Source organism: Aulonocara stuartgranti (genome assembly GCF_965226115.1).
Source record: "Aulonocara stuartgranti genome assembly, chromosome: 2".
In the NCBI taxonomy this organism is placed as follows: domain Eukaryota; kingdom Metazoa; phylum Chordata; class Actinopteri; order Cichliformes; family Cichlidae; genus Aulonocara; species Aulonocara stuartgranti.
Window position 1 is genome coordinate 35,036,592 of NC_138940.1, and position 25,773 is coordinate 35,062,364.

Below are 25,773 nucleotides of genomic sequence, written 5' to 3' on the forward strand. Positions count from 1 at the left end.
AGAGTGGGAGGAAAATCTTCATCATCCATCCTCTCTCCTCTCCTCTCCCCTGCCCTCCCCTCCTTGCGGTTTTTGTCGAACTCACTTCCAAATATGGAAGCGAACGGTGAGCGGCGGCGGCGGTTAGTGCACGCGCCTCGCTCACAGTTTCAGGGAGGGGCCAGGCTGCGACGCTCATCACCATATAAGGAAACAAGGAACCCGAAATTCGCTGTAGCGGAGTTTTTGTACGGACGGCGTCGGCACGCAGTCAGGGAGAGAGGAAAGGACGAGGGGCGGATGTTCAGGCAGAACGAAGCCAGCGTGGAAAATGAATGACGAGAATGACACGTGAGGCGGATAGCAGAGTCCGTGCATGTATACAGGGTGTGAAATGAGGCAAAAATTTCAGTTCGTGCACGCAGACTTATGCGGAATATGGGTCGAGTTACGGCGATGCTATGTAAACACGCTGCTTGCAAACTGACCTACATTCATTACGCGGAATAAAAACAAAGATGGTGTCATGGCCTTTCATTCATTGTTTAAAAAAAGAACAACACTATATATACATTAAAGACTACAAGAGAGGGCAGCAAAGAGGTGGACAGTGTTTCCTTTATCGCTGTGGATCTAAGTCATTAAAATGAAACATGTCAACAAAGCTGTCCTTTCTTATGGCTTGTATACATCCCGAGTTCCCTCACTGGTGGGTTAATGCTTTCTATGAACATATAAAAGGAGAAGTAAGGCTTTCACTTATTCAAAATGATTATATTGCCTATAATTTTAGGCATCTCTTTTACTGCCAGCTGGGAATGGCTCCAGGAGGAGAATTTGATATATTTTAAATACAACATAATTATTCTCATGTGATGTTAAAGTGCTACAGAAATGAGTGGCCATTAGTGGAATATCTTTCCCTTTATGTGGGGAGTAAAACTCTTGAAAGGATTAAGAATTTTTATCTTATCTGCAAGTAAAACTTACTATAAAATCCCTGCTTTCTAAGGGCCTAGACCAGGGATGTCAAACTTTTACATTATGGGCCATATTTCAAGTGGGCCAGACCATCTAAACTCCCCTTTCTGTCAGTGTAAAGAATTTTAACTACACATTAGAGTACTGTTTTTAGTAGTAAGTTCAAATTAATGAAATAAATCTGTCAGTGGGACTCTTTGGACTTAATTTGTAAGAAATAAATGTGTAAAATTACAAACAAACAAACTGTTGCCTCATTGCCTAGACTGTCCTGTAATAAACAAATTCGGGTACAAGTTAATCTTGGTTTTATCTGCCCATGCGTTTCCTGGTACATTGTTCCAAAACCTCTGCATTTCCATTCATGAAGGTGTGGCTTGAATTTAGACCTTGACAATGATACACTTACCTGCTTGAGAGCGTTCCTGACTTGGTTTGATGGTATGAAGGTGTTTTTCTGAAGCATGGAAACAATTCTGTCATCATGCACTTAAATTTTCTTGTGTGGTCTTTCCAGCCTCCTTCACCTGTACTGACATCTCCTTGGTCCCCATATTTAAAATTAAAGCCAAAGCTGTAAAATATAAATTTCACACACTGAATCAGGTTCACACAATGTTTGCTTCATTTGTGATGAAATAAGAGGGACCAGGTTTAACCTGGCCATGAAAATAATTGTCAGTCAACTGTCCAATTAATTGTTATCCTCAAATTTGGGAAAACGGGGGACTGTGTATAAAAAAGTATTGTAATTTCTAACCAGTTAATGCAACACTTCAGATAAATATCTTGAATTAAAGTCTAAAATCCAATCCCATATTGATTGATTTAAAATCCACCGTGGTGGGGTACAGAGGGGAAACTATAAAAAATACAGTTAGTTTGTTGGACAAAGATGCAACACATATTAATGGAGACAGCTACAATAACTCATACAGTAGCCTACAATTTATTATTGTTCATATTGTAGCTACATACCTACCACATAGTACCCACTTTGTATTACTAGTACATATACTTTACACGCTACATGACATACTGTATTGACTCATTGTTTATGTGCATTACTCGTTCATTGGACTGAATATTACATAATGTAAACTGCTTGATTATTTGTACTGTAAACACACATGTATCCTGTACTATTACACTTTCTCTTTATCAGTGTTTTGCTCATTTGTGCAATAATCCGTGTTTAGAAGACCTACATTCACTTGAGTACTGCTTGCACTATGTAGTTTTATGAACAGCATTTTGCTAGGCTCTCGCTGCACGATGACAACAGAGTTTAATGTGATTTAATCTAATCCAATATCATTCAAAAGCAATCTGTGGCAATCAATTCTTTGGCTGCGCAGTTACATCAAATGCAATGGCGATGTAAGAGCTTTGCATAAGTAGTATTTTTGTAACTGTGCTGATTTGCTTATTCACAGAGGCAAGCCTGCTGGTGGAAAGGGCAGAGAAATGAACAGACCAGAAACGCTGGATCAACAGTTTGAGGCTCCTGTTTATTCTTTATAAAACAGCACTTCTCAAGTTAAAGCCACCATGCACCTGCAAGAGATGACTGCATTAGCTGGGACTACTTGCATGCATTTGCTCGCCTTTGGAACAAGCTGTGTACAAAAAGCACCAAAGAAGAGGGGAAGTGCAATAATAACTGCTTTTTTAAAAACAATTTAAACAGTTCCCTCCTCTTGTGGAAAGAGACAGAAATGGAAAGTGCAAAATGATGGTCAAAAATCACAAATATTCAATATCATATTCAATTTGGAAATTTTTGGCCCTTTACTATGTGGATTTGTATCATTAAGAGTAATATGGTATCACTGTGAGAATAAAGCATCACTGTACAGCTTTTTGGAGATTTTTTTTTTTTGGAATAGTTATTAAAGTGCATACTGCTGCATAGTTACAGGAGCCATCTTCATGTTATCATGCACGTTATCATATTTAGAGATGTAGGGCATAGCTACAAATAATCATCGTCCTTTAATCCACTACCTGATTTACTCTGAGCTGGCTGGAGCAGCCCCTGCTTGGCCCCACAAAGACAAACTAAAATATAATAAATCCACTGAGTGGTCCAGCTTTTTATTTCTCAGTACAACTTGCTGATTTGCTAAAGATTAAATGTTTAACTTGCTGCATGCAAACAAGAATGTAAGAATCAAGCCCATATTGATTATTTTTCTTTCGCAGTAAAAGTCAGTCATATGAAATGGTAGTTTTGAGCTGAACTGGGAGCCAGGTAAATCCAAGTTTTACCTCACACAGCTTAACAAATATTTAAACAGTCTTTTTATAGAACAAATTAATGTGAAGCAGTTTAAACATTAATTTAACTTACAGCTATTTTACCAGTGGGGCTTTTGAATAGGGTGGGGTGTCACAATGTTATTTCTCTGCTGACAGTATAGACCATTACCCGTCACTTAAAACATCACAAGATCATTTGAGGGGAAAGCATGACTAACAATATCATATGTTACATGATAATAATCCGTCTAAGTGTTGCAGCCCTCGGAAAAATGAAACACTTGTACAAAAATTCAGGATGACAGCTGTGCTACAGTTTTCTGCTCATTTCTCCTGCTTTTTTGTTCTATTCATACATTTTGCTTGCCATTAGTTTCACGTATGTCTCCAATTAAATTACTAGCATGTTTAAATGTCTTTAAAGAGACAGAATTATCTTGTTTATGCTGTGGACTGTATTATCGCTTAAACTCACTGATTTTTGACATGATTAAAATTTTACATTAGCGCTCACAACATAATGAAAGCAGTTTATTTGGTCAATCAACAGTTATCAGCATTCTAATACTGTCTTTCGTTTGGAATTTTTTATGGAGTGTATGAGTGTGTGTGTGTGTGTATATATATATATATAGTCTATTATTTAGTACTCAGATCAACAAAGTATAGCATATTTCCATAAAAGAACAAACAAGTGAATCTCCCATTACATACAGCCTCCATGCTGTGCTGTGTAGAGCAAAAAACTGTTTACTCTCCCCTCAAAGCCTCCCAAGAAATGCTAGTTCATGTTAAAATATGAAGCCAATCTACAAACAAGCTGGAATGTTTTAAAGTCAATGAGTGAAAACAAAGAAAACCTCACAGGAACCTGAATAAATGTATACGCTTTAAAGCTAGCATTTTAGGAAACTATTTCAAGATACACTGCAGAAACCCTGTCTTAGCAACATACGGCCAACGAAGATGCATTAAGCTTGAAGTAGAAAATAAAAGTGTTTTTAGGTTTAAGGTAAACTTTGACTTGTCTATTAAGACCAATTGTAAACTTGTAAAGTGATGGCAGTGTCAATTTAAGACATAAAATACAGTTTACGTCCCTGCCTTAGAGAATAACAGAACCGTTAACAGGCAGAATATTGTGCATAATAGAGATGCTGGTGAAGTGGCATCATCTCGCTACCCCGTGTCAGTGTTGTTGAGTTTGGGTGGCATGATAAGGCTTTGGGTGCTGACTGTGTGTTTGCTGTGGGCGCCGTTTGCTTTGCATTATGAAGAGAGTGTGGAGGTCTTTTAACGGGTTTTCTTGTGCTCCACCATGCTTGTCCCTCTCGACTTGTTCAGCATCACAGTGGCCTGAAAGGAGAAAGAACAGGAGAGAGAGAGCTGATATGAGTGCTTGCAGTGTTCACTGACTTCAGTTCTGGTTGCTGTATCCATCACCGTTTTTAAACTCTGCCAGCGATGGCACGGTCGAGGAACTTGTAAGGAAAGTGAACTCAAGATTCAAGAATGGACTTCAGACAGCCTCTGAGGGCTGGAACACTTTCATTTTCTGTTTCAGTCCTTTTTCATGTTGGATACATACATCATACATTTTTATTTCTATCTGTTCTTAATAATCACCATTGTTCAACAAAAAATATTTGTGAAAGCATTACAATAATCCACAAAGAGCACCATCAAACTGGCCTTCAGTAGTTCATTGTTGAGGCTTCGTGGGTCAGACATTTATTGCATGGTCATGGTTCAGTCTCACCTCTCTTATCAGCTCAGTTACAAGAAGTAACAGTCGAGCCACTTTCAGAAAACAAGCCCTGATAAGTCTGCTGTATGTAGGCCATCAAGCTCCAACACAGTCTGCAAATAACTGGTAAAAACTGGCATGTGTTATACAGTTGGACCACAATGTGATAACAAATATACTCCTTCAGCTTCAGCTGCTCGTCAGATGGCTCAGCAGCTTCAGACATGTCCGCCCCACACAGCAGCTCAGTGTTGGACTGCTCCAAGATGAGCTCTATAGACTCTAGCAGCTCAGGCCCAGCCACACCCAAACACACAGACAAATTAACCGTGTACACTTATATAAACAAACATGCAGGCCAATCATTCACACACGCACGCACACGCACGCACGCACACACACACGCATCCGCCCTCTAGAGTGCGGGTGAACGGATGCACCCTCTGAAACAACATCCCACCCCTACACCGGGTAGGGTGCAGGAAACAGGGGTGTAGCACCCCGTCCACTCCCCTCCCACATTGGTGTCCCCAGTGTTAGACTTTCTGACATTCATGTCCACGTCATGCTGGTCTGCTGTGGTAAAGGCGTGAACGCAGCGCTGTCCATAGACTAGTAGATCTAACTCACCTATGGCCATGAGGGTAGGGACGGAAAGAATGAGATCACAGATATGAGCAGCGGAAATTAGCTTCCTCTGGAGCAGGGGTATCAACATAAGGCCTGGGGGCCAGAACTGGGCAGGCAAAGTCTCATGTCTAGCCCGCTGATGGCTTTGAAACAACTAAAGGATAGCATTAATTTTCATAAATTTCGCAGCTTTTCCAACTGATAAGGGACCTTCCCCACTGCCATGTCTTGGCAGAGAGCTACTAGAACTTTTGTAATTTTACAGATTACATGTGTACATATAGTTACACACGTAATCTGTAAATATACATTTTTATTTATTCATACTGACAGATTACTTTCATTTACTGCAGCAGCAATTTCGGGTATCTGACTAGGATGCACCCCAGGTGAGGTATTCTGAAAGGAGACCATGTAGCTGACCTAGGATGACCTATAAAAAAAATTGGCTCGAAGTCCCTCAGAAGAGCCACAGGCGAGAGTCCAGTGGGCTGGATATCCACTTCATGCTGCCACCAGCCAGGTGAATGAAGGCAAGAAAATGGGAAGGGTTTAAACTTCTCCTCTCACAATTCCTGCCTGGTGAACAACCAAAGCCAACGATGTTAATGTCTTCGTGGAGAAACCAGAAAACACATGCAGCTATCTCCATAGGTCAGTCACATTTGTGTGCAGTTTGTATCAACTACAAACAATTTTGCTTTCTCACGTGGTTAAAAATAAGAAATAGTAATTTTTTTCTAATTTATCAGCCCTAAGTTAAGAAATGTGACCACAGGAGAAGTTTAGAGGGCAAGGAAAAAAAATTCACAGCTTTTTGGTGATTATCAAGTAATGAATCAGAGTCGTTTAAACACAGTTTAACAACTTGAGGCGGTCAGCTTTCTAGCAGCCCACATAATTAACCTGTGTGGTCCCATATTCTTTTTGAAGGAATTTATAATTTTTGCACAAAAAATGATGCCTGATGTTTCTGATTCTGTCATTTTTTAAATGCATTGAATGTTTTTCCTTTCTTCACCACCTCCTTATCGATTTTCTGATTAAAATCAATTCTCGCTTGAATAACATGATATCGATTTATTAAAATCCAACTTTTAAATATAAATTTATTTTGCCAGAAACACCAGAATCTCAGGTTAAACCTCACAAAATCTCAACAACCACCAAACAACTTAAACAGTAAAAGAGAGCAGGTACAAGGATTCTGCACAAAGACGTAAACACAAAGCGCGGACCCACCGATGCATCAGAATCAGTGAGATGTGGCTTTCTCACGCCGCTGAGGCTGAAAGCCGACTGCTCACGGATTCTGATGCGTTGGCGGGTCCGCACTTTGTGTTTACCATTTTTTCGCGCTAGATTCTGAAGCTGCAGGTTGTCTCAAAACCAGCAGCAAAAGAAGACCTAAACTAAGCTTCACATTTCGCTTTACATAAACATCGTCATGAATTCCCTCTTACTTTTGCTTCCACCATGATAAAAATCACACTTCCTGCACAGCTCTCTCTCTCTCTCTCAGTGTTCTTCAGGAACAGTTTCCCATCTAAAAATCTGTTTTCTGCATTATTCACTTGCTTATTACGCACCAGTCTACTGTTGTTTACAGCACTGTCGCTGTTTGTTTGTTTGTTTTAATTTAAATGATTTCCAACAAGAAAGCCTAATTTCTGCTGTTCAATACTGAAGAAAGTTAAACTTTTTAAAGTTATGCGAAATTGCAAAATGCTTAGCTGAGCCTCTAATTAAACCTCTGCAAACCTTTGCTCTGCTTCACTTCAGCAGCATCAGGTAATGTTTGTGTGTTGATTCATGGTTTTCTTCCGTTTTTTGTTCTACTGCCGAATATTTTTACGGTGGTAAAAAGCCAGGCAAGGAAAATCCCCTTTGGGGTTGTGTCAGGAAGGGTCTCCAGCATAAAAACCTGACAAATCAAACATGCAGCGCTACCCGTACAGACCCCCTTGTTAATAAGCAAACAGCTGAAAGTAACTTCTACTTTTACAGGCATTTCAAACTTTCAGACTTCACGTTACCAACACTTTCCAAGATCCGCTTAGTGAGGGAGCTCCACTTAGTGTCCTCGTTGCTAAAGTTTTTCAAGTTTACTCTGAAAAGGTTTGAACGCACTTTATTCAGGCTCAGGAAAACTCCTCGGGCACAACCGCTTTAACTAGTTTGTGAACTTTCCCCAGATCCCTGAAGCATTTAAGCTTAACATAGGACAAAGCTATCTGCTCAGACACTTAAACCTCTAAACTAGCACTAAAGTGGAAATTCACACTATTCAAATGTGTTGTATAAGCCGTTTTTATTTAGAGAACCAGACTTTTTATTTTTAATCCTGGTGGTTTTGTTGCTCTCTACAACAAGCACTCCCTCTAGTGGCTGTAACTGGTGCATTACACTAAAACAGAATCCAGCAATGAAAGCTTTGAGACACAAATGCCTCTCTCCCTTTATTCTCACCTGCTCCAGAACGACGCCGGCAGCCTGGTCGATGGCTCCTCCCACATTTCGGTACCGACCCGAGTAGCGGATAAAGGCCCACGTCAGCATGGCCACCATGACCGCACCAAGAGTGCAGTCGCAAAACATGGCGAAGGTGGACAGGCCGATAAAAAGAAGCAAACCAGAGAGCACGTAGAGGAGGCACACCAGGACAAAGAGCACAGCAGGAGTCCGGAAGGCGCTGAAGAGGTTTTTGGACTTTGAATACAAAGAGAAAGAGCAAGTGATCAGGAACAAAACTGAAATTAAATCATGTTTGACCACGTTTTACCTTCATTAATTGATTTTTATACTTAGATAATAAAAGAGGGTAAAACAAACCACTCTTTACCTCGTTGTGCTTCAGGTATGACTCCCACATTTCCAATAGCTCCTTTTCCAGTTTCACCTGGTAACGGTTGCAAAACTCCTGCCCGCCCATCTTCTTGGTGGATGCAAAGACGTGAAGAGCCTCCCGGAAGAAAAACTGATGTTTCTCTTCCAGGGAATCTGGAGAAACATAAGGCAGGTCTCCTCCACACACCTTAGTAAAAGCACAGAATCATAAAGAGGGAGGGTGTTTCAAATTCAACATTACAGATGATACAGTGGGGCAAAAAAGTATTTAGTCAGCCACCGATTGTGCAAGTTCCCCCACTTAAAATGATGACAGAGGTCAGTAATTTGCACCAGAGGTACACTTCAACTGTGAGAGACAGAATGTGAAAAAAAAATCCATGAATCCACATGGTAGGATTTGTAAAGAATTTATTCGTAAATCAGGGTGGAAAATAAGTATTTGGTCAATAACAAAAATACAACTCAATACTTTGTAACATAACCTTTGTTGGCAATAACAGAGGTCAAACGTCTACTATAGGTCTTTACCAGGTTTGCACACACAGTAGCTGGTATTTTGGCCCATTCCTCCATGCAGATCTTCTCGAGAGCAGTGATGTTTTGGGGCTGTCGCCGAGCAACACGGACTTTCAACTCCCGCCACAGATTTTCTATGGGGTTGAGGTCTGGAGACTGGCTAGGCCACTCCAGGACTTTCAAATGCTTCTTACGGAGCCACTCCTTTGTTGCCCGGGCGCTGTGTTTTGGATCATTGTCATGTTGGAAGACCCAGCCTCGTTTCATCTTCAAAGTTCTCACTGATGGAAGGTGGTTTTGGCTCAAAATCTCACGATACATGGCCCCATTCATTCTGTCCTTAACACGGATCAGTCGTCCTGTCCCCTCGGCAGAAAAACAGCCCCATAGCATGTTTCCACCCCCATGCTTCACAGTAGGTATGGTGTTCTTGGGATGCAACTCAGTATTCTTCTTCCTCCAAACACGACGAGTTGAGTTTATACCAAAACGTTCTACTTTGGTTTCATCTGACCACATGACATTCTCCCAATCCTCTGCTGTATCATCCATGTGCTCTCTGGCAAACTTCAGACGGGCCTGGACATGCACTGGCTTCAGCAGCGGAACACGTCTGGCACTGCGGGATTTGATTCCCTGCCGTTGTAGTGTGTTACTGATGGTGACCTTTGTTACTTTGGTCCCAGCTCTCTGCAGGTCATTCACCAGGTCCCCCCGTGTGGTTCTGGGATCTTTGCTCACCGTTCTCATGATCATTTTGACCCCACGGGATGAGATCTTGTGTGGAGCCCCAGATCGAGGGAGATTATCAGTGGTCTTGTATGTCTTCCATTTTCTGATGATTGCTCCCACAGTTGATTTTTTCACACCAAGCTGCTTGCCTATTGTAGATTCACTCTTCCCAGTCTGGTGCAGGTCTACAATACTTTTCCTGGTGTCCTTCGAAAGCTCTTTGGTCTTGGCCATGGCGGAGTTTGGAGTCTGACTGTTTGAGGCTGTGGACAGGTGTCTTTTATACAGATGATGAGTTCAAACAGGTGCCATTCATACAGGTAACGAGTGGGGGACAGAAAAGCTTCTTACAGAAGACGTTACAGGTCTGTGAGAGCCAGAGATTTTCCTTGTTTGAGGTGACCAAATACTTATTTTCCACCCTAATTTACGAATAAATTCTTTACAAATCCTACCATGTGGATTCATGGATTTTTTTTTCACATTCTGTCTCTCACAGTTGAAGTGTACCTCTGGTGCAAATTACTGACCTCTGTCATCATTTTAAGTGGGGGAACTTGCACAATCGGTGGCTGACTAAATACTTTTTTGCCCCACTGTATATGTAACCCCCTTTACTCTGTAGATTACTGAGGCAACAAGCACTTTAAAGTAGTGACTAATGGGAATGATAATAATCAGGGATCACCACAGAGATTAACATGAACTCACCTTCTCCATGTTCCTGTAATACTGGTCTTTGGCTGACGCCACAGCTGCCAAGTTATTGGCCTCTGCTGTGGCCTGGTGAGACAGACACACACATGGTAAAGATGATAAAGAGTGACCTACTCAAGAGCAACACTAAGTGCCTGGTCAAACTGGCGTAAACAGTATACGTACCATGAGCATAGTCTTTGGCTGCGGTAGGTCTTCTCCCTGATAAATCTTGATATAAACCTGGTGACACAAAACAGAAAGGACTGTTCAGACACAGATATGGAGAACCCTGAGTAGAGAAATCTATGACAGCAGCTGTCTAGAGAGACAATCATCTACTTTGTAAGAGCTTACCCAGGAACCATATAATCCACTCACACACACATCTGTTCCACAGATACCGGCAAGATGGAGGTACACTTTTTCTTCTTCTTAGCATAATATAACCATAACTTGAAATAGATTAGACCTTCTTTTGTGCCTGTGAGATAAGCCACAGATGCTGACCGTGTTGGTGTAAATGTAACATACAAGAAAAAAGTTTAATAAAACTTAATTTGAGCTTTTTTAAATATCCTGGTGGCTCTTGAAATCACAATTATGGTTTTCTCCCCCCAGTGGGGACAGGCTCCAGCACCCTCGCAACCCTGAACTGGGTAACTGGAATAAGATGGGTGGGTGGACTTCCTTACTACTTCCTTACATACTTGATCTTGGTAGCTTGAAACCTGTCCAGAGCCATTGTTGAGATTCCTGCTAACTGGCAAGACATGTTTCTATTTCTACAACTGCAAAGCAGAAGGAAAGTTTCTAGAAGTAGACGAGCTGTTTGAACCGTAAAATCATAGACTAATATTTAGTTACAAAAAACATGAGGATTTTGTGCCTTTTCACTGTGATCTATAAACAGTAATAGACACAGGATGGCAGTAGACTCAAAACATCTGGCAAATTTTAAAGGAAGTGGGCTAAGACATGTTTTCCATTCCCCCCATTGTTTCTTTTTTAAACCCTGTCTCTAGCTCAGGTGAACAGCTTCAAAATGAGCTTCTTTATACTCAGAGAAAAAGAAAACTTCAGAGCAGGTAAAGTAAAGGAAATATTTAACATTTCTAGCCAATGAACTAAAAAAAAGGGGGCCTGTAAATATCTGATTGTGATCTCACCTTGAAAAACTCGAGCAGGCCGCTGCATGTGACTTTGTTTCCATTTATTTCTTTCTCCACCAGACGGTCTGGATGCAGCAGTTTGGGAATCAAAATCTTCAGCTGGTCTCTGAACTCAGGACCAACATCTGACAATAAATAACAATAAATTAAGAACAAAAATCTAAACTCAGGAGTGCACTCTGCTGAAGGCCATCCAACTAAAAATATCACAAAAACCCGAAGACCTTACCGCAGAGCTGTCCCTTAAAGGCAGGACTGGTGGCAACTTTTAAACCAGGGTGAGGTAAGAGGAAGCAGGATATGCTGGTGAAGCATGAACGAATGTGCTCCCTGACTGTTTGCAGCTCCTCGTGTTGAGCCTCCTTAACCTAAAAAAAAAAAACAACCAACCAAGCAAACAAAGAAATAAAAAACAAACAAACAAGCACTGCTGAAACTCATCATTTCAGATCAGTTACATAAAAATTCACAGCCACAGTGCATTCATGATACTCTGCCAAATCATCAACACGTGGCTGGTACCTGTAACCGTTTATCCAGGAATTGATTCCCGCCTTTGAACCCGTAGCTGTACTCGTAGGGAAAGCTCCAGTCCCTGATCAGAAACATCAAAGACTGCAGGAGGAGAGAGAACGTGTTAGAGAACAAGAGAACAAAAAAACCCCCACAGATCACTGAATGTCGTTGTTTCTCATACCTGAAAGGGCTTCTGAAAGATCTCATCCATGGCGAGACGACCATACTCTGTGAACAGCTACAAGGAGAAAGAGGAGGAGGCGATGCCCATAATGGAAAATTAACAGTGAAATTAAAAAATGTGGCACGTGACTTATGTTAGGCAGTGAAATTACTTCCATTAGATGCAGAAAAACTTCAAGTATGAAATAAAACGCATGAGCATAACAGAGTACACCAAACAAAACTGTTTAAAAGTCGATTCCTTAAAGTAGCTGCTGTGAATGAATGAATACAATATCAGAGCCAGCACCACGAGGAAAGTATTATGTGTGAGAGTCTAAGTCTAAATAGTAACTAGATTTAATCGTTTGGAGCTTAAAATCTTTGGTGGGATTTTCCAAACACCAATCCAAACTGACCTGCAACTGCTGCAGGTCGTCCTCCTGGATGTTCTGTGAGAGATTGTAGAGCTAAACAAGACAAAAACATGTTGGCACACTTTACAACAGTATCAAGAAAATACTGATTTAGTGATGCTCGGAGCAGATCGTCACCTGTATGGAGCTGGTCATAGTGCTGAGGGCAAAGATGGTGGCACAGTCCTTCACAGTGGACTGGTCGTCAAACGCTCCCTGAGTGTCCATCAACACCACAGCCACCTGCAGCAGCAGAGAGGGAGAAGATGGGGTAAATGTAGGAATCACGTGCTATGACATGTGCTCAGATTTCAGATTTTAGACTGGCTCCAGTTTCGCTCTGAAACCTCAACAAGCTCAGTGCAGTGGCATATGAAGCAGTTCTCCACCAGCTGCTGGTACAGCTTGCAGCGGTTCAGAGAGCAGAACTACCATCGCAGTTCAAGACAGTGGCGTTAGAGGGCATCTGACTGCAAGATAAGAGACTCTGCATGATATTGAGGACCTGGGCAGTGAGCCAGACAGGAGTGAAACATAGAATGAAAAGGTTTTGGACAAGCTAGTTAGCAGTAATAATAATTTACAAATAATATTGAGGGGATCTTTCACAGTAACCTGACCAAATATGGCTGATAGGTTTGTAGCTTGAACCCATCCGCTGGAACGTTAAAGGCAATATAATTACACTGCAAAGCAAGACACAAGTAGGCAAGCTTCTTCATGTTTCTCGTGCACGGGAGAGAACCGGACAGGCACCGTTCCTTCGCTTGACCCCAGTTGCTCTCGTCCGTTCTCCCGTACCACTGTTCTTTTATTGAGGTTACATGAATATGCATAAGTTCATTAACATATGACGTCTACATACACACAAAGAGTACCTTGCCTGTGTGTGTGTGTGTGTGTGTGTGTGTGTGTGTGTGTGTGTGTGTGTGTGTGGACTGCTGATCAAAGGGTCAAACATCCTTGGTCAGGAAGAGGGTAGCCTCCCCCTCACCCTAGATGGTTCATCCTAGATAACACGGTGAGGAAGTCCTGCAGTTCATCTAAACAAAGAGCACTTAGACTAGAACAGACGCAACTACGTTAATCCTACCATAAAACAATAAGACACGGTATGACCTCTCATGCTCCCAAAGTGCTGTCTAATACACACAAAGTTTGCAGACTATCAAGGATCAAAACCTCTACCAATCTACAACTAATTACAAAACTCTAAGCATATATAAGTAAATATTTCTAAGCATAAATGACAATCAACAATACAAATCTAACAATGGCGATGGATGAGAAATTAGACATAAAAAAAATTTCTAAAACAGGTTTGACAAATATACTTTAACATTCCTTAGTGGACCTAGGCAGCTTGGCAAAGTTAACTCTATGTGAGCGAAACACTAAATACAAGGAGGCACAATACTCCAAACAGTAATGTGTATTAATGAGTCACTGCATCTGAACCACTGCCCAACCTTGCTTTCATTCATTCAACTTTTATACTGATCTGAGGTGTGGCAGAGAAACTGAAATATGCAGAACATGCATGCAGAAATGAGGAATGCAAGGAATTTAGAAACAAAACATGATTATAGACTCTATAATGATTATAGACATATAGAGCTTACAGATGGCTGACCTCTAACCTTGAGGTCAAGGTCATCAAGGTTGTGATTGGGTATAAAAAGTCCATCTTAGCTGCTTTCAGAAAAAGCAGCTAAAGACGCCTGTAGGCAGATGAACCGCTTGGTCTAAATTTAGAAGATTGCTTTTAAACTTTGCTGGAGGCTGACAGAAACCAGCTCATCTCTTTGTAGCAGTGACATTTGCAGCATGCAGGGATCTGTCCACTGCACTTATAAACCTTTGTTATATAAAATACAAACCTACAAAATGTGCTTTATTCTTATACAGCTAGAGTAATAAAGTCATAAGCACAGACTAAAGGTTAGAGGAAAGGCTGAGACCAGAAATTACTGTGGCACTGAAAATCTAAAACAATGAATGAACATCAACTCAATATTTCAATATGAATTCCATTAGTAAATCTGAGTGCTTACATGTTTACTCTCTTAAAACAAATAATCACACATAAATGTTCAAGTACCTCTTCACCATCGCTCTTTTGGACAAGGAAAACTTCGCTCCACAGCTGGATGCCTGATGTTTCCGGTTCTGACCCTCCTCTCCAAGAAAACCCGGTCAGAGGCTCGTCATCGTTACCCATCCATTTCTCCTCGTCCTGATACAGAAATGCAAACTTCACTTTTAAACCCCCATCACAGCAAAGCCGAGGCCTTCAGGTAAAGCTTCGGTGCTATTCACTCAGCCATAACCTAAATTATGAATGGAGATCCCAATTGTTTTGAATAATTTACATAACAAATAAGTACCCAGTGGAGTGTAAAGTGTTCAGTGACTGAAAGATGTCATAATAGTCATGTTGTGAGGCCAGACAGTGGCACTATGGTAAAAGTAATGAATAAAAGTAATAAAGTTAAGAGAGGGCATTCACAGACTCTAGTCCTTAGTGGTCATGGCAAAATTCTCATTTACTCCTAGTCAGTAAACTAGTTAGTTCACATGTTAGTTAGTCCTCATGCAATCCACACACCAGGACTAATTCTGCAGGTTATCACACTTTGAGGACAAAAATCAGTCTCTAGCATCCTGCTCTGAAGCTTAGTGAGAGTCCAGCATCTGATACTGTAAGTGCACTTCAGCTGATCTCTGAAGTGAACTTCAGCTGATCTTACAGAGATATGGTGATGAGACACGCTGAAGGATCAGGTTACAGCACAACTCACCTGTCTGTGCATGTATCGAAGCATGAAGTCGAGCACAAAGCTCTTCCCCTTCCTGAAGGCTCCGGCCACTGACACCACCACAACACGTTTGTCTCGGACCTTGGGGTTCAGCAGGATCTGACTCAAAGCATTGATCTCCAAGGTGAAAGAGTGATCGTCCTTACAGACATTGACAATCTGAACTGGGCCTGGTTCGCTCCCCATTATTCTTGATGTTCTGGTCCCTGTGCGAGATCACAAACAAAGAAACACCAAAATAAAATCAACACTAATTATTAATTTTTTTATAATTGAATGTTTTTCTTTTTTTCTTGAAAAAAAGAAAAAACAAGTTTATACTATGCCATTCTCGAACAGTAAATCAGAGAAAAACTCATGAAGCAACAGATGAAATTCACCTGTGACACTGCCACATGCAATATGACACGATATACTCCAACATATTGGGCAATAGATTGGTGCATCTTAGCTGAACATTATTATATAGCAACAATCATACTACTTGGAACATTAAATTGTTCTTGGTATTTCAGAAACTGCTGATCTACTGGGATTTCCCCACATAACCATCTGTAGGGTTTGCAGAAGATGATATGAAGGATCTTCAGGAAAAAGAGAAACTATTCAGTAAGCAGCAATGTGCTTGGTGAGGCTGGAGCAGAAAAACAAGACTGTCTGGAGATGACAGGAAGACATTAGTAATAGGCATTTGTTACGACAAAGGTATGCAGAGGAGCATCTATAAATTTATCTTGTCATCCTGCCATCACCCCAACCGGTTGCGGCAGATAAATAGGAAACAGGGGCTACAATTCACAGAGGCTCAAGAATCTTGCCGGGGCTGATGACGAGTCTCGATTTCTGCAGCAAAATTTGGATTGAAGGATCAGAATTTGGCATAAACACCAATAAAGCACAGATCCATTAACAGTTCCAGCTAGTGGCAGTGATGTAATGTTGTGGGGGATATCTTCTTGGCATAGCTGAGCACTGTTTAAATGCCACAGCCTTCCTGAGTGTTGTTGCTGACTATGTCCATCCCTTTATGACCACAGTGCAGTGCATCTTCTGATGGCCACCTCCAGCAGGATAATGCAGCATGTCACAATGCTCAAATGATCTCAAAGAAGTTTTCTAAACATGAAAATGAGTCCATATTTGGCCTCTACACCATATTGAAGCCAACAGAGCACCTTTAGGATGAAACAGGAGATTCGCATTATGGATGTGCAGCCAACAAATCTGCAGTAACCGTGTGATGCCATCATGTCAACATGGACCAAAATCTCTGAGGAATGTTTTGAGCACCTTGATATGCCACGAAGATTTAAGACAGCTCTGAGACCAAAAAGTAGGTCCAACTCAGTAATAAAAGGGTCAGTGAGGGTAGTAATAAACTGATTTTTAAATTCTGGGCCTCTGTATGTTTTTTGTTTTATTTTTAAATCTTCTCCTTTTTGACAGGAAAGTGGTTCAATTGTCTTTACAAATAAATAATACCTCAACTGTATTAAAGCCTTTCAGTTCTTTGTTGCACTCGTCTTGTAGAGTTTGCCCACAAAAACCTGATATACCGAGTTACAAAATCAGCCAACATATTTGTGCAATACTGATACAATCCTATGACATTTGTGCTAACAAACTAGAGAAGCTAACGAGAAAATATCTCCTATGTCTGCCTATCACCAGAAAAGAAATCATTCAAAAATGTGTTCAAGTTGGTCATGAGAAAACTATTAGGAAAGCTTCATTTATCATTAGTTAGAATTATGATGACAACAGACTTCTCCAGCTTCACTAAGACTTTACTTGTGCTTCCTGGGCTTGCTGACAGAAATCAGGCATGCACTGGTCCCTCCATCAGGGACAATATCAGGCTCTGTGTGAAGCTGACGGAGGGCTCCTCTTATGGGTGTCACGTTGCTTTGCCTGAAGCATGCTTTCCCTGCTACTCTGATGGTTTCAATACACTCCACTGTCGCTGATTTTGCGGGGTGGATGTCTTCTCCCGCGATGAGTAAGACAGGGAGGTGTCTGGATACAAGTTCATAATGCCCAGAAAGCAGGCTGCTTTCGGTTAAAGCTCACTACCTCAAAGGTGTGGCGGTGAGGAGCAGCATACCAACCATTTCTCAGCAGTGACTTTGTTCATACGCCTCGATGCTAACAAGCAGAAAAAAATATGCAGTTCAGACAAAATCTGCTTGCACTTTGCAATCTAAACACGAGATAAACTAAGTTTACGAGACTGATCTATGACGAAGCTACATGATATTAGCGCTAAACTGACAACACTGCGAAGAGCACAGCTAAGCCGAACTGTACTGACATCGACGTGAACTTCACCGAAAAGCTAAATAACAAACTACAGCTCACAACCACTGAGCTAACATACAAGTTAACGGATGCAGCTAAATTCTTGTGTGGCTACAAGCTTTCAAACACCAGCAAAACGATGACATACGTTACCGTTGTTAGCTAAAAAAGTGGTAAAACATCTGAAACTAGCTTTTAAAAACGCTTCTGCGTTCCTTAGCTCCTGTTTAGTGATTTAATGTTACCTTTGGTGTCTCCAAACAGCTTCAGCACAGTCTTCTGAGAGTCGCCAAACCAGAGAAACGTAACTTTTTACACTGGCATGAAAATAACCATGAGAACTTTTTTCCATCAACAAACTTCCACACACTTCCTGCCTCCAGCCTGCGAAACGCCACACGGGAAATGTAGTTTTAAAACAAGTTTCCCTGCCGGCGCTCCAGTGTCTCTGTGAACTACACGTCCCAATCAGCCAAATATCCAACAGCTCTGGGAAATGTAGTTTTTACCTTCAAGTTACGAATACGGAACTACCAGACAGGTAATGTAAAACAGTGCCGGGTGTTTTGCGTTTATACAAATGATAGCCTAAGGATTTGCGCAGAGGAAACCGAACATACATAGCAGGTTTCCAAAGGGGTTTGTTTTGTTTTGTTTGCGTTGTTTTTCATTGTCATATATGTGTGTCTGCGTTAAGTAAGCCGTTGTTTTTCCGCCCTCTCACGGTGCAGCCGATCACTGTTTCTAAAGCCACCAGATAAAGCTCATCACACAGAGACACCGAAACTTATCCAGCAGCATTTTAAAGCAAACCTGAAGCCGATAGACTCAGAAAATTAACATTTAGAGCTAACAAGATTATTATTTTTAAACAAACAGTCAAACTAACTAGAAAAGAAACAAAAACCAACCACAACGACATACAGAGGGAATCGTTCCTTCCTCATACCTGTAGTTACTTTGTTTTTTACTTGCTAAGCTGCCTACTGATTTATAATCACATTTGTATTCACTGGGCTCTTTTATTTTAATTCTCCTGTTTATTCTATTTATGGATTTTTCTAGCTATTAACCCATAGCCCATTTGGGCTTTAAAATATGGACTACTGGACCCTTTATGTTATAATTTTCAGTTAAAAACAAATATTGAACTTTTAAAAAATTCGATTTGTACAGTTCAGGCATCAAAAGTGTTTCAGTCGTGGATCCTTGGTGCATCTCACCAATACCCGAAGTAGACAATTTAATAAATGATAGCATACTTCATTACTAAATACTTATTCAGTTTCCGATAAAACGTAATTTATATCAATTTAAGAAAATTTTGAAATCTAACTTTTCAAGAGTCGCACGTTTTCGTCAGTAATTTCTGTATTTATTTTAAAATCTTTGCTCAAATACAATCTTTTATATAATAATTCAAGCTATTACAAAGGCAATAGTGGTAGTATTAGTGTTTTCTCAGAAAAAAAAACAGATGGCATGTAATGGACTGAAAGTCAAGGATAAACGTAGTTTTTAAAAATAAAGGAACCTTTCAATCTGTCCTCTTCTGGTAAATTGGGTAACATGGTTGCATTAGTTACAGTGACACATTCAATCTAATCAGAAAAGTCAAGAAAAATGCAAAAATGTCAAAGAGAAGTGACCTTTGGTCTACCCATGATGTTCATGCCACTTCCTCTTTGCCATGCCGGCTCACTGTTTTATCTCTTCCCCTTCCAGGCTACATAAGTTCCGGTCACAGGGTGGCACATATGTTGTGGGACATAACTTGCAGTTCATAATTACTGATCTTTAAAATATGTTGATCTTAAAGAAATCAGCAAAATAATTATAAGTGTAAACAAAATATTGAAACAATTATATACGAAAAGTAATTTGGTTATCAAGAAGTTGGGACAAAAGATAAATGTCCTTTTTTGAGGTGCTGAAATAATATTTTGGAACCACTTTTTCAACAACTGGGTCTGCATTTTGTCTCAGGTGCACACAACAAATGTATGTTTAGTATTTTGTGCATGGACTATTTTCAAATTCATGGCTGGAAAAGAAAATGTCCCATAATTGTAGAATAGCTCTTAAGCTGTTTTGGGGCAAGTGCCTCATGTTTAGGCGTTAGCCCACAGAGCTACATGCCCACCACTCACATGTAGGGGTCCAGTGCGGTACACAGAGGCACTGGTGCACATATTAAAACTGTGAATACACTGGCTGCACAAAATGTTTTATTTGTCCTGTACAAATCTATTCTGAATTTCTTGAATCATAACTTTGACATTATCATTAATACTAAAGACTTATTTTAACCAAGTCAAACTAAACCAAACCAAGCAAACTCACTGAAGCGGAAAACAAACATTAAAAATAAAAATAAAAACAAAACTATAACAACCAATGCACAGCTCAGAAGAAGGGCATCACATATTTTATTTATTAGATTATAAAACCCAAAGATGTTGTAAATACATACAATTTATGAAGAGAATTTCAGTGTAACCGACATGTAAAGTGGTTAAAATGGCAGTGAGTCAATCAAACCTTTCCTGATTGAAGACATTGTGCAAATAAAATAAACTCAAGCAAAGATAATCTTGAAAATAATGGACATTAAAAACCATTAGAAATAAAATTCGAAGTACTTATTATAACGGAGGGGTGAGGTGGGGGCACTCATAAAAAGCCAGGCTATTGCCGGGTTGCCAAGGTAATGTATCTATGAAGCGCCTTGAGGCGACTTTTGTTGTGATTTGGGGCTATATAAATAAAATTGAATTAAATTGAACTGAATTGAATAGAAGTGCTTCCCTGTACTTCTTAAGTACAATCTAAAATCACAGCTACATTATAAATTATTTTTATCTATTGTCTTCAACTATCAAAGCAACAGTGTTGCTGAAAACAACAAAGACTGTCAACTACAGTTTACTTTGAATGTCCTACAGAAACTTTCTTAGAAAGAAAAGATGGTCACTGCTTAGAACAACTGAAAGAGGGTAACACATACTCATATTTTACTGGTAACGATGTGGAAGTGAGTCAATGTGCTGTTTGCTGTACATTAAACGTGAAGATTTCAACAGCGTGTTAGTCACACCTGAACTTGGGAAACCTCTCAGTCGAGAAGCAGCACTCTGTATTGAGCTCGAAGCACTCCTTCCACCCCTGAGAACGATGTTAACATGTTAAAAAATCACTGTGGAATCACTTCATTTTTAATACTTTTGTCTCAGTTCTACACCCTGAAGGCTCTGTTCAGGCTGGATGGGATGCTATGGTGATATATTCAGCTTGTGTACTGGAAGCCTGAAATTATGTGGAACGATACTCCATCAGTTAATTCGATCTATACTGTAATATCACTACAGGGCAGTAAACAGGCTATAGGGCAGTGTTGTCATCCCAGGACGGTTTCTTTGAGGATCTGAACTAATATCCACCGCCTGCGAGGTCCAGGAGTGACCCGGCGGCCTCCTGGGCCTCGGCATCAAGCTGCAGGATCTCCACAGTCTCCAGGTCGAGCTCAGTGTCGTCCGGCAGCACAAGGTACTGGTACTGCTGAGACTCGTAATAGTGCAGCTCGATGTAGCCGCTGTCAGACAGGGGGTCCTTCTCCATGTCTTCGCACACCTCCTCCTGCTGGTATTCCACAGACTCCATGGTGACGAGCTCCTCGTGATCCGGGGTCAGAAGGCACAGCGGGTTTTCGGCTAAAATCGGACTGTCGGCGGTAGACAGGAGGAGGGAGTGAGAAAGAGGATCTGCATGAGAAAGACAACGTTAACATTAATAACCCATCGTCCTGCAGCTTGGCCGAACAACCACTTGCGGGATTCTTTAGCGAGGACGTGGGCCCGTATGGCAAAGAGGCTCGGAAATAAAACGGAGGGGTGGGGTGGGGGCACTCATAAAAAGCCAGGCTATTGCTGGGTTGCCAAGGTAATGGAAGGCAGTTTCCATGAGAACAGAACACAAACACAGGAACAATGATGCATGCTGGGAAAGCTGCAAAGCTACAGACAAGCTGCAGGTGATAAAAGTGTCACACAGGGCTGTTACTCTGCAGATAAAACGACTGAAACAATTTCATACCGGGTCCAGTATGTAGGTCCTGACCTGATATTTCCATCGAATCACACGCAGCAGGCATCTTGTAGCTTTCTCCCTCCAACCTGCGCACAACACACATCACAGCAAGAGAGCCATTAAAATGTAAAATTATTTAGAAACACTCCTCCACTAGACGCATATTAGATTTTACTGATGTGGTGGTTAAGGAGAGAAATATACTGTGTTAAAAGAAAAATAGCATGTACGACGACAGCTGTAGATGATATTTCATCTTACTTCTGCAATATATCAGTTAATATGTTTGCCAATTTTTTTAAAAAAGGCAAAAGATAGTGAAGGAATACCCAAATATTTAGTTTAATAAAGTCAGCGTTTTGCATCACCTTCAGTTCCAGTCAGAGGAGACTCCAGTGCAATGATTCATTTACAGGTGCAAAAAGACTGCATCAGCAATGACATGGAGACCAGAGGAGTTGAGAAAGGTTTAACCTGGGACCATTGTCACTCGAAGTCACTGAATGTCATGACTTCTCTGAAAACCACATTGCTGCGAGTCACTTCCTGTGTGGAAGCCCCTTAATGTTTCACCAGCACCGTGTTAAAAACTCATTAGAAAGGCAGCAAATCCTTAAGAGAGGTCGATGCCTGTAAATGTTTGCATATTTTTCTTTTTAAAATTAAAGATCCTTTACACATCAACTACCGTATCATGCAAAAATATTGAGCCACCCTCAAATTGTTATTTTGCTTCCATGTAGCCGAATTTACTTTAATTTTTAAAATTAGTCTTGTCCAATAGTTCTCGCAGCTCTCTGAACGTCTTTCAAAGTTTTTCTTTGGACACTGGCTGCCTTTTCAGTCACTCACACTCCAGGTTTTGTACCTGACCATTTTCAGAAGAATTTTTACGTTGACCTATGAATCATTCAAGCCTTAAAAAGTACCCATATTTCCATGTATGTCTGCACATATTTCAATATATCTCTGTCTGTATTTCCCCATTTTCAGAGTAAAATATAAAGAAAAGAAATGTGACTCATTTCTTGTTGAACACTTTGGATTTTCTGGCCGTTCCTCAGTATGGGGCACTAAAGCTAATTTTTACAAATCCATATTGCAGATACTCACAGTGCAGGCTTGTGTAACAGGTTGCTGTTATTGCTGTGATAACTGTGGGTCTTCCTGAGCACTTCTAGGAGCGCTGGCCGGTACTCTGGACACACACACCACAGTGATCCCTTCCCCACTGACTGCAACAAAGAAACAAATCCATGTAACAGATGTTAGTCTTCAAAAACCCTGCACGAGTCATTTTTGGGAGTTGTAACCAATGTTTTGAATTCAGACCATCTGGATTCAATGAAGAGTTCACTTAGATCAATGAGTTTGGTGCTGCTCTGTTATTTAAGCACTCACCTGGCTCTTGTCCCTCTGAATGCGTCTGAAGCTCTTGCTCAGAGACAGATTGTGTCTGACAGAGTTCCTCCAGCCACCCGTTGCCGTCCTGTAGTAGGGGAAATTGTTCACAATCCATTCGTAGATGTCCTTCACTGGAAGCCTCTTTTGTGGCGAATCTTCTATTGCCATGAAAATCAGACTGCTAAAGGAGTACGGCGGCTTGGACGAAGCAGCGGGAAGAAGCTGGGAAGCCACGGAGGGCTCCTGCTGAGGCAGCAGTGTCATTTTGGTGAGGGGCTGCAGTGGCAGCAGATCCCCTCTTTGATGAAGCCAGTTGAGACAGGTGAGGTCATCTTGGTCAGCTAGGCTTTGTCCTTCGAGGCAATGAGACACTGTAAAGTGTGAAAGAGGGGAGCAGGAGTGAACAGACTCTGCTGTTGCTGGGGAAAATGAAGCTGGGGATGGCGGGAAAGAGATAGGCGAAAGTGGCAGTGAAATGCGACCATTTGAGGAGGTATGCTGGGGTGAGGAGGACAACGGCAGAGGCCCTCTGATAGTGGCGGGAGAGGGGCACGAGAGTGGCAGTGTATGAGAGCTGTTTTCCATCTCACTCTCAGGGTGAAGCTTCCAGGGTCATGCAGCTGAAAGATGAGGTTGAAATGAATCAGAGAGAGGAGAGATGAAGTCATCAAGATACAAATTGCTTCCAGGACAGGCAGGAACAGCAAGGACTGTACCTGTATTTATGAGTTGTTGTTTATTCTTTTCAGGTATAATATACCTGACTTTAACTGCTACCTCTTCATAGATGAAAATAAAAGCCAAACATACTAGATCACCACACACACAAACAAAAATATTGAAAATGCTGGAAAATAAGAGCTCCATAGCAGGTAAATGTTTGCCACCCGTTCCCCTCTGATGAGCATCCACTAAACGTCCAAAGTCCACTCCTACTGCTCCAGTTTAATAAAGGCAAACGAAGTCAGAGAACAAGTGCAGGTCCCAGAGAAAGTTACTGCTCATCGTAATCTACTGACCATGACCAGGATTATTAAACATTTAAAAAAACAAAACAAAACGAAGGCCAATAATACACGTATAGCATGTCTAATCTACTCTTATAAGGCTCCGGAGGTTTCTGTGTGAAGCCACATGGTTCTACAAAGCAGTTCAGTGGGGAAATGGCGGAACAATATAAAGTTTCATTTAGCTATTGTAGAAAGCCGCCTTTCCCCCCTCACAGGTGACCCGCTCGGCGCTGTTAGCTAGTCTTTCAAACGTATAATATAAACTGGTTACTCACCAAATCACCAAAGCAGGGACTATGGTGGGAATTGCCTCCTCTTAAATGTCGATGTCGTTAAAAAAAAAGTTAAAGGTGAAATCCTGATGTTCAGAAGTAGACTTTCATTCGGACACCTTTCACTCCGCTCTCTGTGGCGGTCCGTGGTTTCCATGGACACCATAAGGACGCTGTGCAGGGTGCGCGTATCCGGGCGCGTTCCCACAACATTTGGTCTGACACCAGCCACAGGCGGCAGACAAGGGATATTAAACATACGGTCCTGGGGCTAGAAACGGCTCGCCAAAGTGTTCAGTCCGGCCCACAGGATGGCTTTGAAACACGTGAAAATTACAGAGCAGAAGGACATACATTTTAAACTCCTGACTGTATTTTGCGGCTACAGATGAGTCATATAATAAGAGTCTGAACATCAGGAGCCAAGAGTCTGAAAAGTGGTTGTTTTACAGGTCTCTTACTGACAAAACCATCCCTTATAGCCTACCATACTACACCAATATATAACACATTAAACAGGAAATCCATCCATCCATTCGCTTCCGCTTATCAGGGTCCCAGGGGGCGCTGGAGCCCATCCCAGCTGTCTTAGGGTGAGAGGCGGGGTACACTGGTTCTTTTTTATTATTCATTTGTAGAAATCATTCTAGCTTTATGTTTTATTGACTGGTATTTTTCATTTTTCATAGTTAATAATTACAAACTCAATAAGATTGTAAACACGGGCTGTAAGATTGGATGTTAGCAACTTTGGGAGTCATGAGTACTGAAAAACAGATGAGACATCCTCAGAGATCCATCACAGCCTGTTCATGGTGGATTCACTTTACTACCATTAGCATGGAAGTACACGGTCCAACCTCTGCCAACATCTTGTGGCCAGGGGACTTGTAGTATAACTGTAAAACAAATCCAGGTGAGAGTATATGATGTAGTGTGATATGGGTGTCACTTACACATCGTCGTTTGCTTTTTGGTGATGTTACAGCAGAACTTTCTTGCCATTTATGTCTTTATTGTTGGTAACTGTGAGGTCTCTACTGTTGTGATTACATTTGATAAAAGGCACAAATGGAATTTCCAAAAGGACAAATAAATCTGAATCTAATGCCAACAATTACATTATATTACACTACTTGTCTCCATGTTCTGCACGGGCAGAATAACAGTGCTCTGGAATTTTAACATACTGAAGATATCTCAGGAATTTGTGGTTCAAACAACA

General features: G+C 41.1%; 2 protein-coding genes and 1 long non-coding RNA gene across 6 annotated transcripts; 1 reads left to right on the forward strand and 2 right to left on the reverse strand.

Moving 5' to 3' along the window:
• Positions 1-212: 212 nt before the first annotated feature.
• On the forward strand, positions 213-2,818 carry LOC309719257. The gene is made up of 2 exons (XR_014280181.1): positions 213-330; positions 2,397-2,818. It is a non-coding gene; the product is annotated as an uncharacterized lncRNA (long non-coding RNA).
• On the reverse strand, positions 2,453-18,181 carry LOC309719132 (atlastin-3-like). The gene is made up of 14 exons (XM_082555024.1): positions 18,022-18,181; positions 15,461-15,684; positions 14,761-14,895; positions 12,798-12,902; positions 12,663-12,713; positions 12,263-12,319; positions 12,088-12,180; positions 11,795-11,933; positions 11,563-11,690; positions 10,580-10,636; positions 10,409-10,480; positions 8,442-8,633; positions 8,069-8,308; positions 2,453-4,578 (listed from the first exon to the last, which is right to left on the reverse strand). Exons 2-14 carry the CDS (start codon positions 15,662-15,664, stop codon positions 4,516-4,518), a joined length of 1,536 nt encoding a protein of 511 aa, XP_082411150.1. The 5' UTR covers positions 15,665-15,684; positions 18,022-18,181; the 3' UTR covers positions 2,453-4,515.
• Positions 18,182-20,042: 1,861 nt separating this feature from the next.
• Positions 20,043-25,156, reverse strand: LOC309719146 (uncharacterized protein). Of its 4 annotated transcripts, none has more exons than XM_082555061.1 (5): positions 24,552-25,156; positions 23,264-23,886; positions 22,976-23,097; positions 21,893-21,948; positions 20,043-21,537 (listed from the first exon to the last, which is right to left on the reverse strand). In XM_082555061.1, the coding sequence occupies exons 2-5, from the start codon at positions 23,849-23,851 to the stop codon at positions 21,206-21,208; spliced, it is 1,098 nt and encodes a 365-aa protein (XP_082411187.1). In that variant the 5' UTR covers positions 23,852-23,886; positions 24,552-25,156; the 3' UTR covers positions 20,043-21,205. The 4 variants fall into 4 exon arrangements, with proteins under 4 accessions (XP_082411187.1, XP_082411184.1, XP_082411186.1 ...); XM_082555058.1 differs by having other exon boundaries at positions 21,869-21,948; XM_082555060.1 differs by lacking the exon at positions 24,552-25,156 and adding an exon at positions 23,983-24,327 and having other exon boundaries at positions 21,869-21,948.
• Between the last annotated feature and the right edge of the window lie 617 nt (positions 25,157-25,773).

Bases quoted from the DNA above. Each gene is read 5' to 3' on its own strand.
- LOC309719132 (XM_082555024.1), bottom strand. From the start codon at position 15,664: ATGGGGAGCGAACCAGGCCCAGTTCAGATTGTCAATGTCTGTAAGGAC. The intron at 10,637-11,562 runs GTGAGATCACAA...TTGTGTCACCAG, and splicing joins GCCTGCTCGAGTTTTTCAAG to GTTTATATCAAGATTTATCA. The intron at 8,634-10,408 runs GTGAGTTCATGT...GCTTTTACTAAG, and splicing joins ATTACAGGAACATGGAGAAG to GTGTGTGGAGGAGACCTGCC.
- LOC309719146 (XM_082555058.1), bottom strand. From the start codon at position 23,851: ATGGAAAACAGCTCTCATACACTGCCACTCTCGTGCCCCTCTCCCGCC. The intron at 23,098-23,263 runs GTGAGTGCTTAA...TCTTTGTTGCAG, and splicing joins TTCAGAGGGACAAGAGCCAG to TCAGTGGGGAAGGGATCACT. The intron at 21,538-21,868 runs GTATGAAATTGT...TTTCTCATGCAG, and splicing joins GGACCTACATACTGGACCCG to ATCCTCTTTCTCACTCCCTC.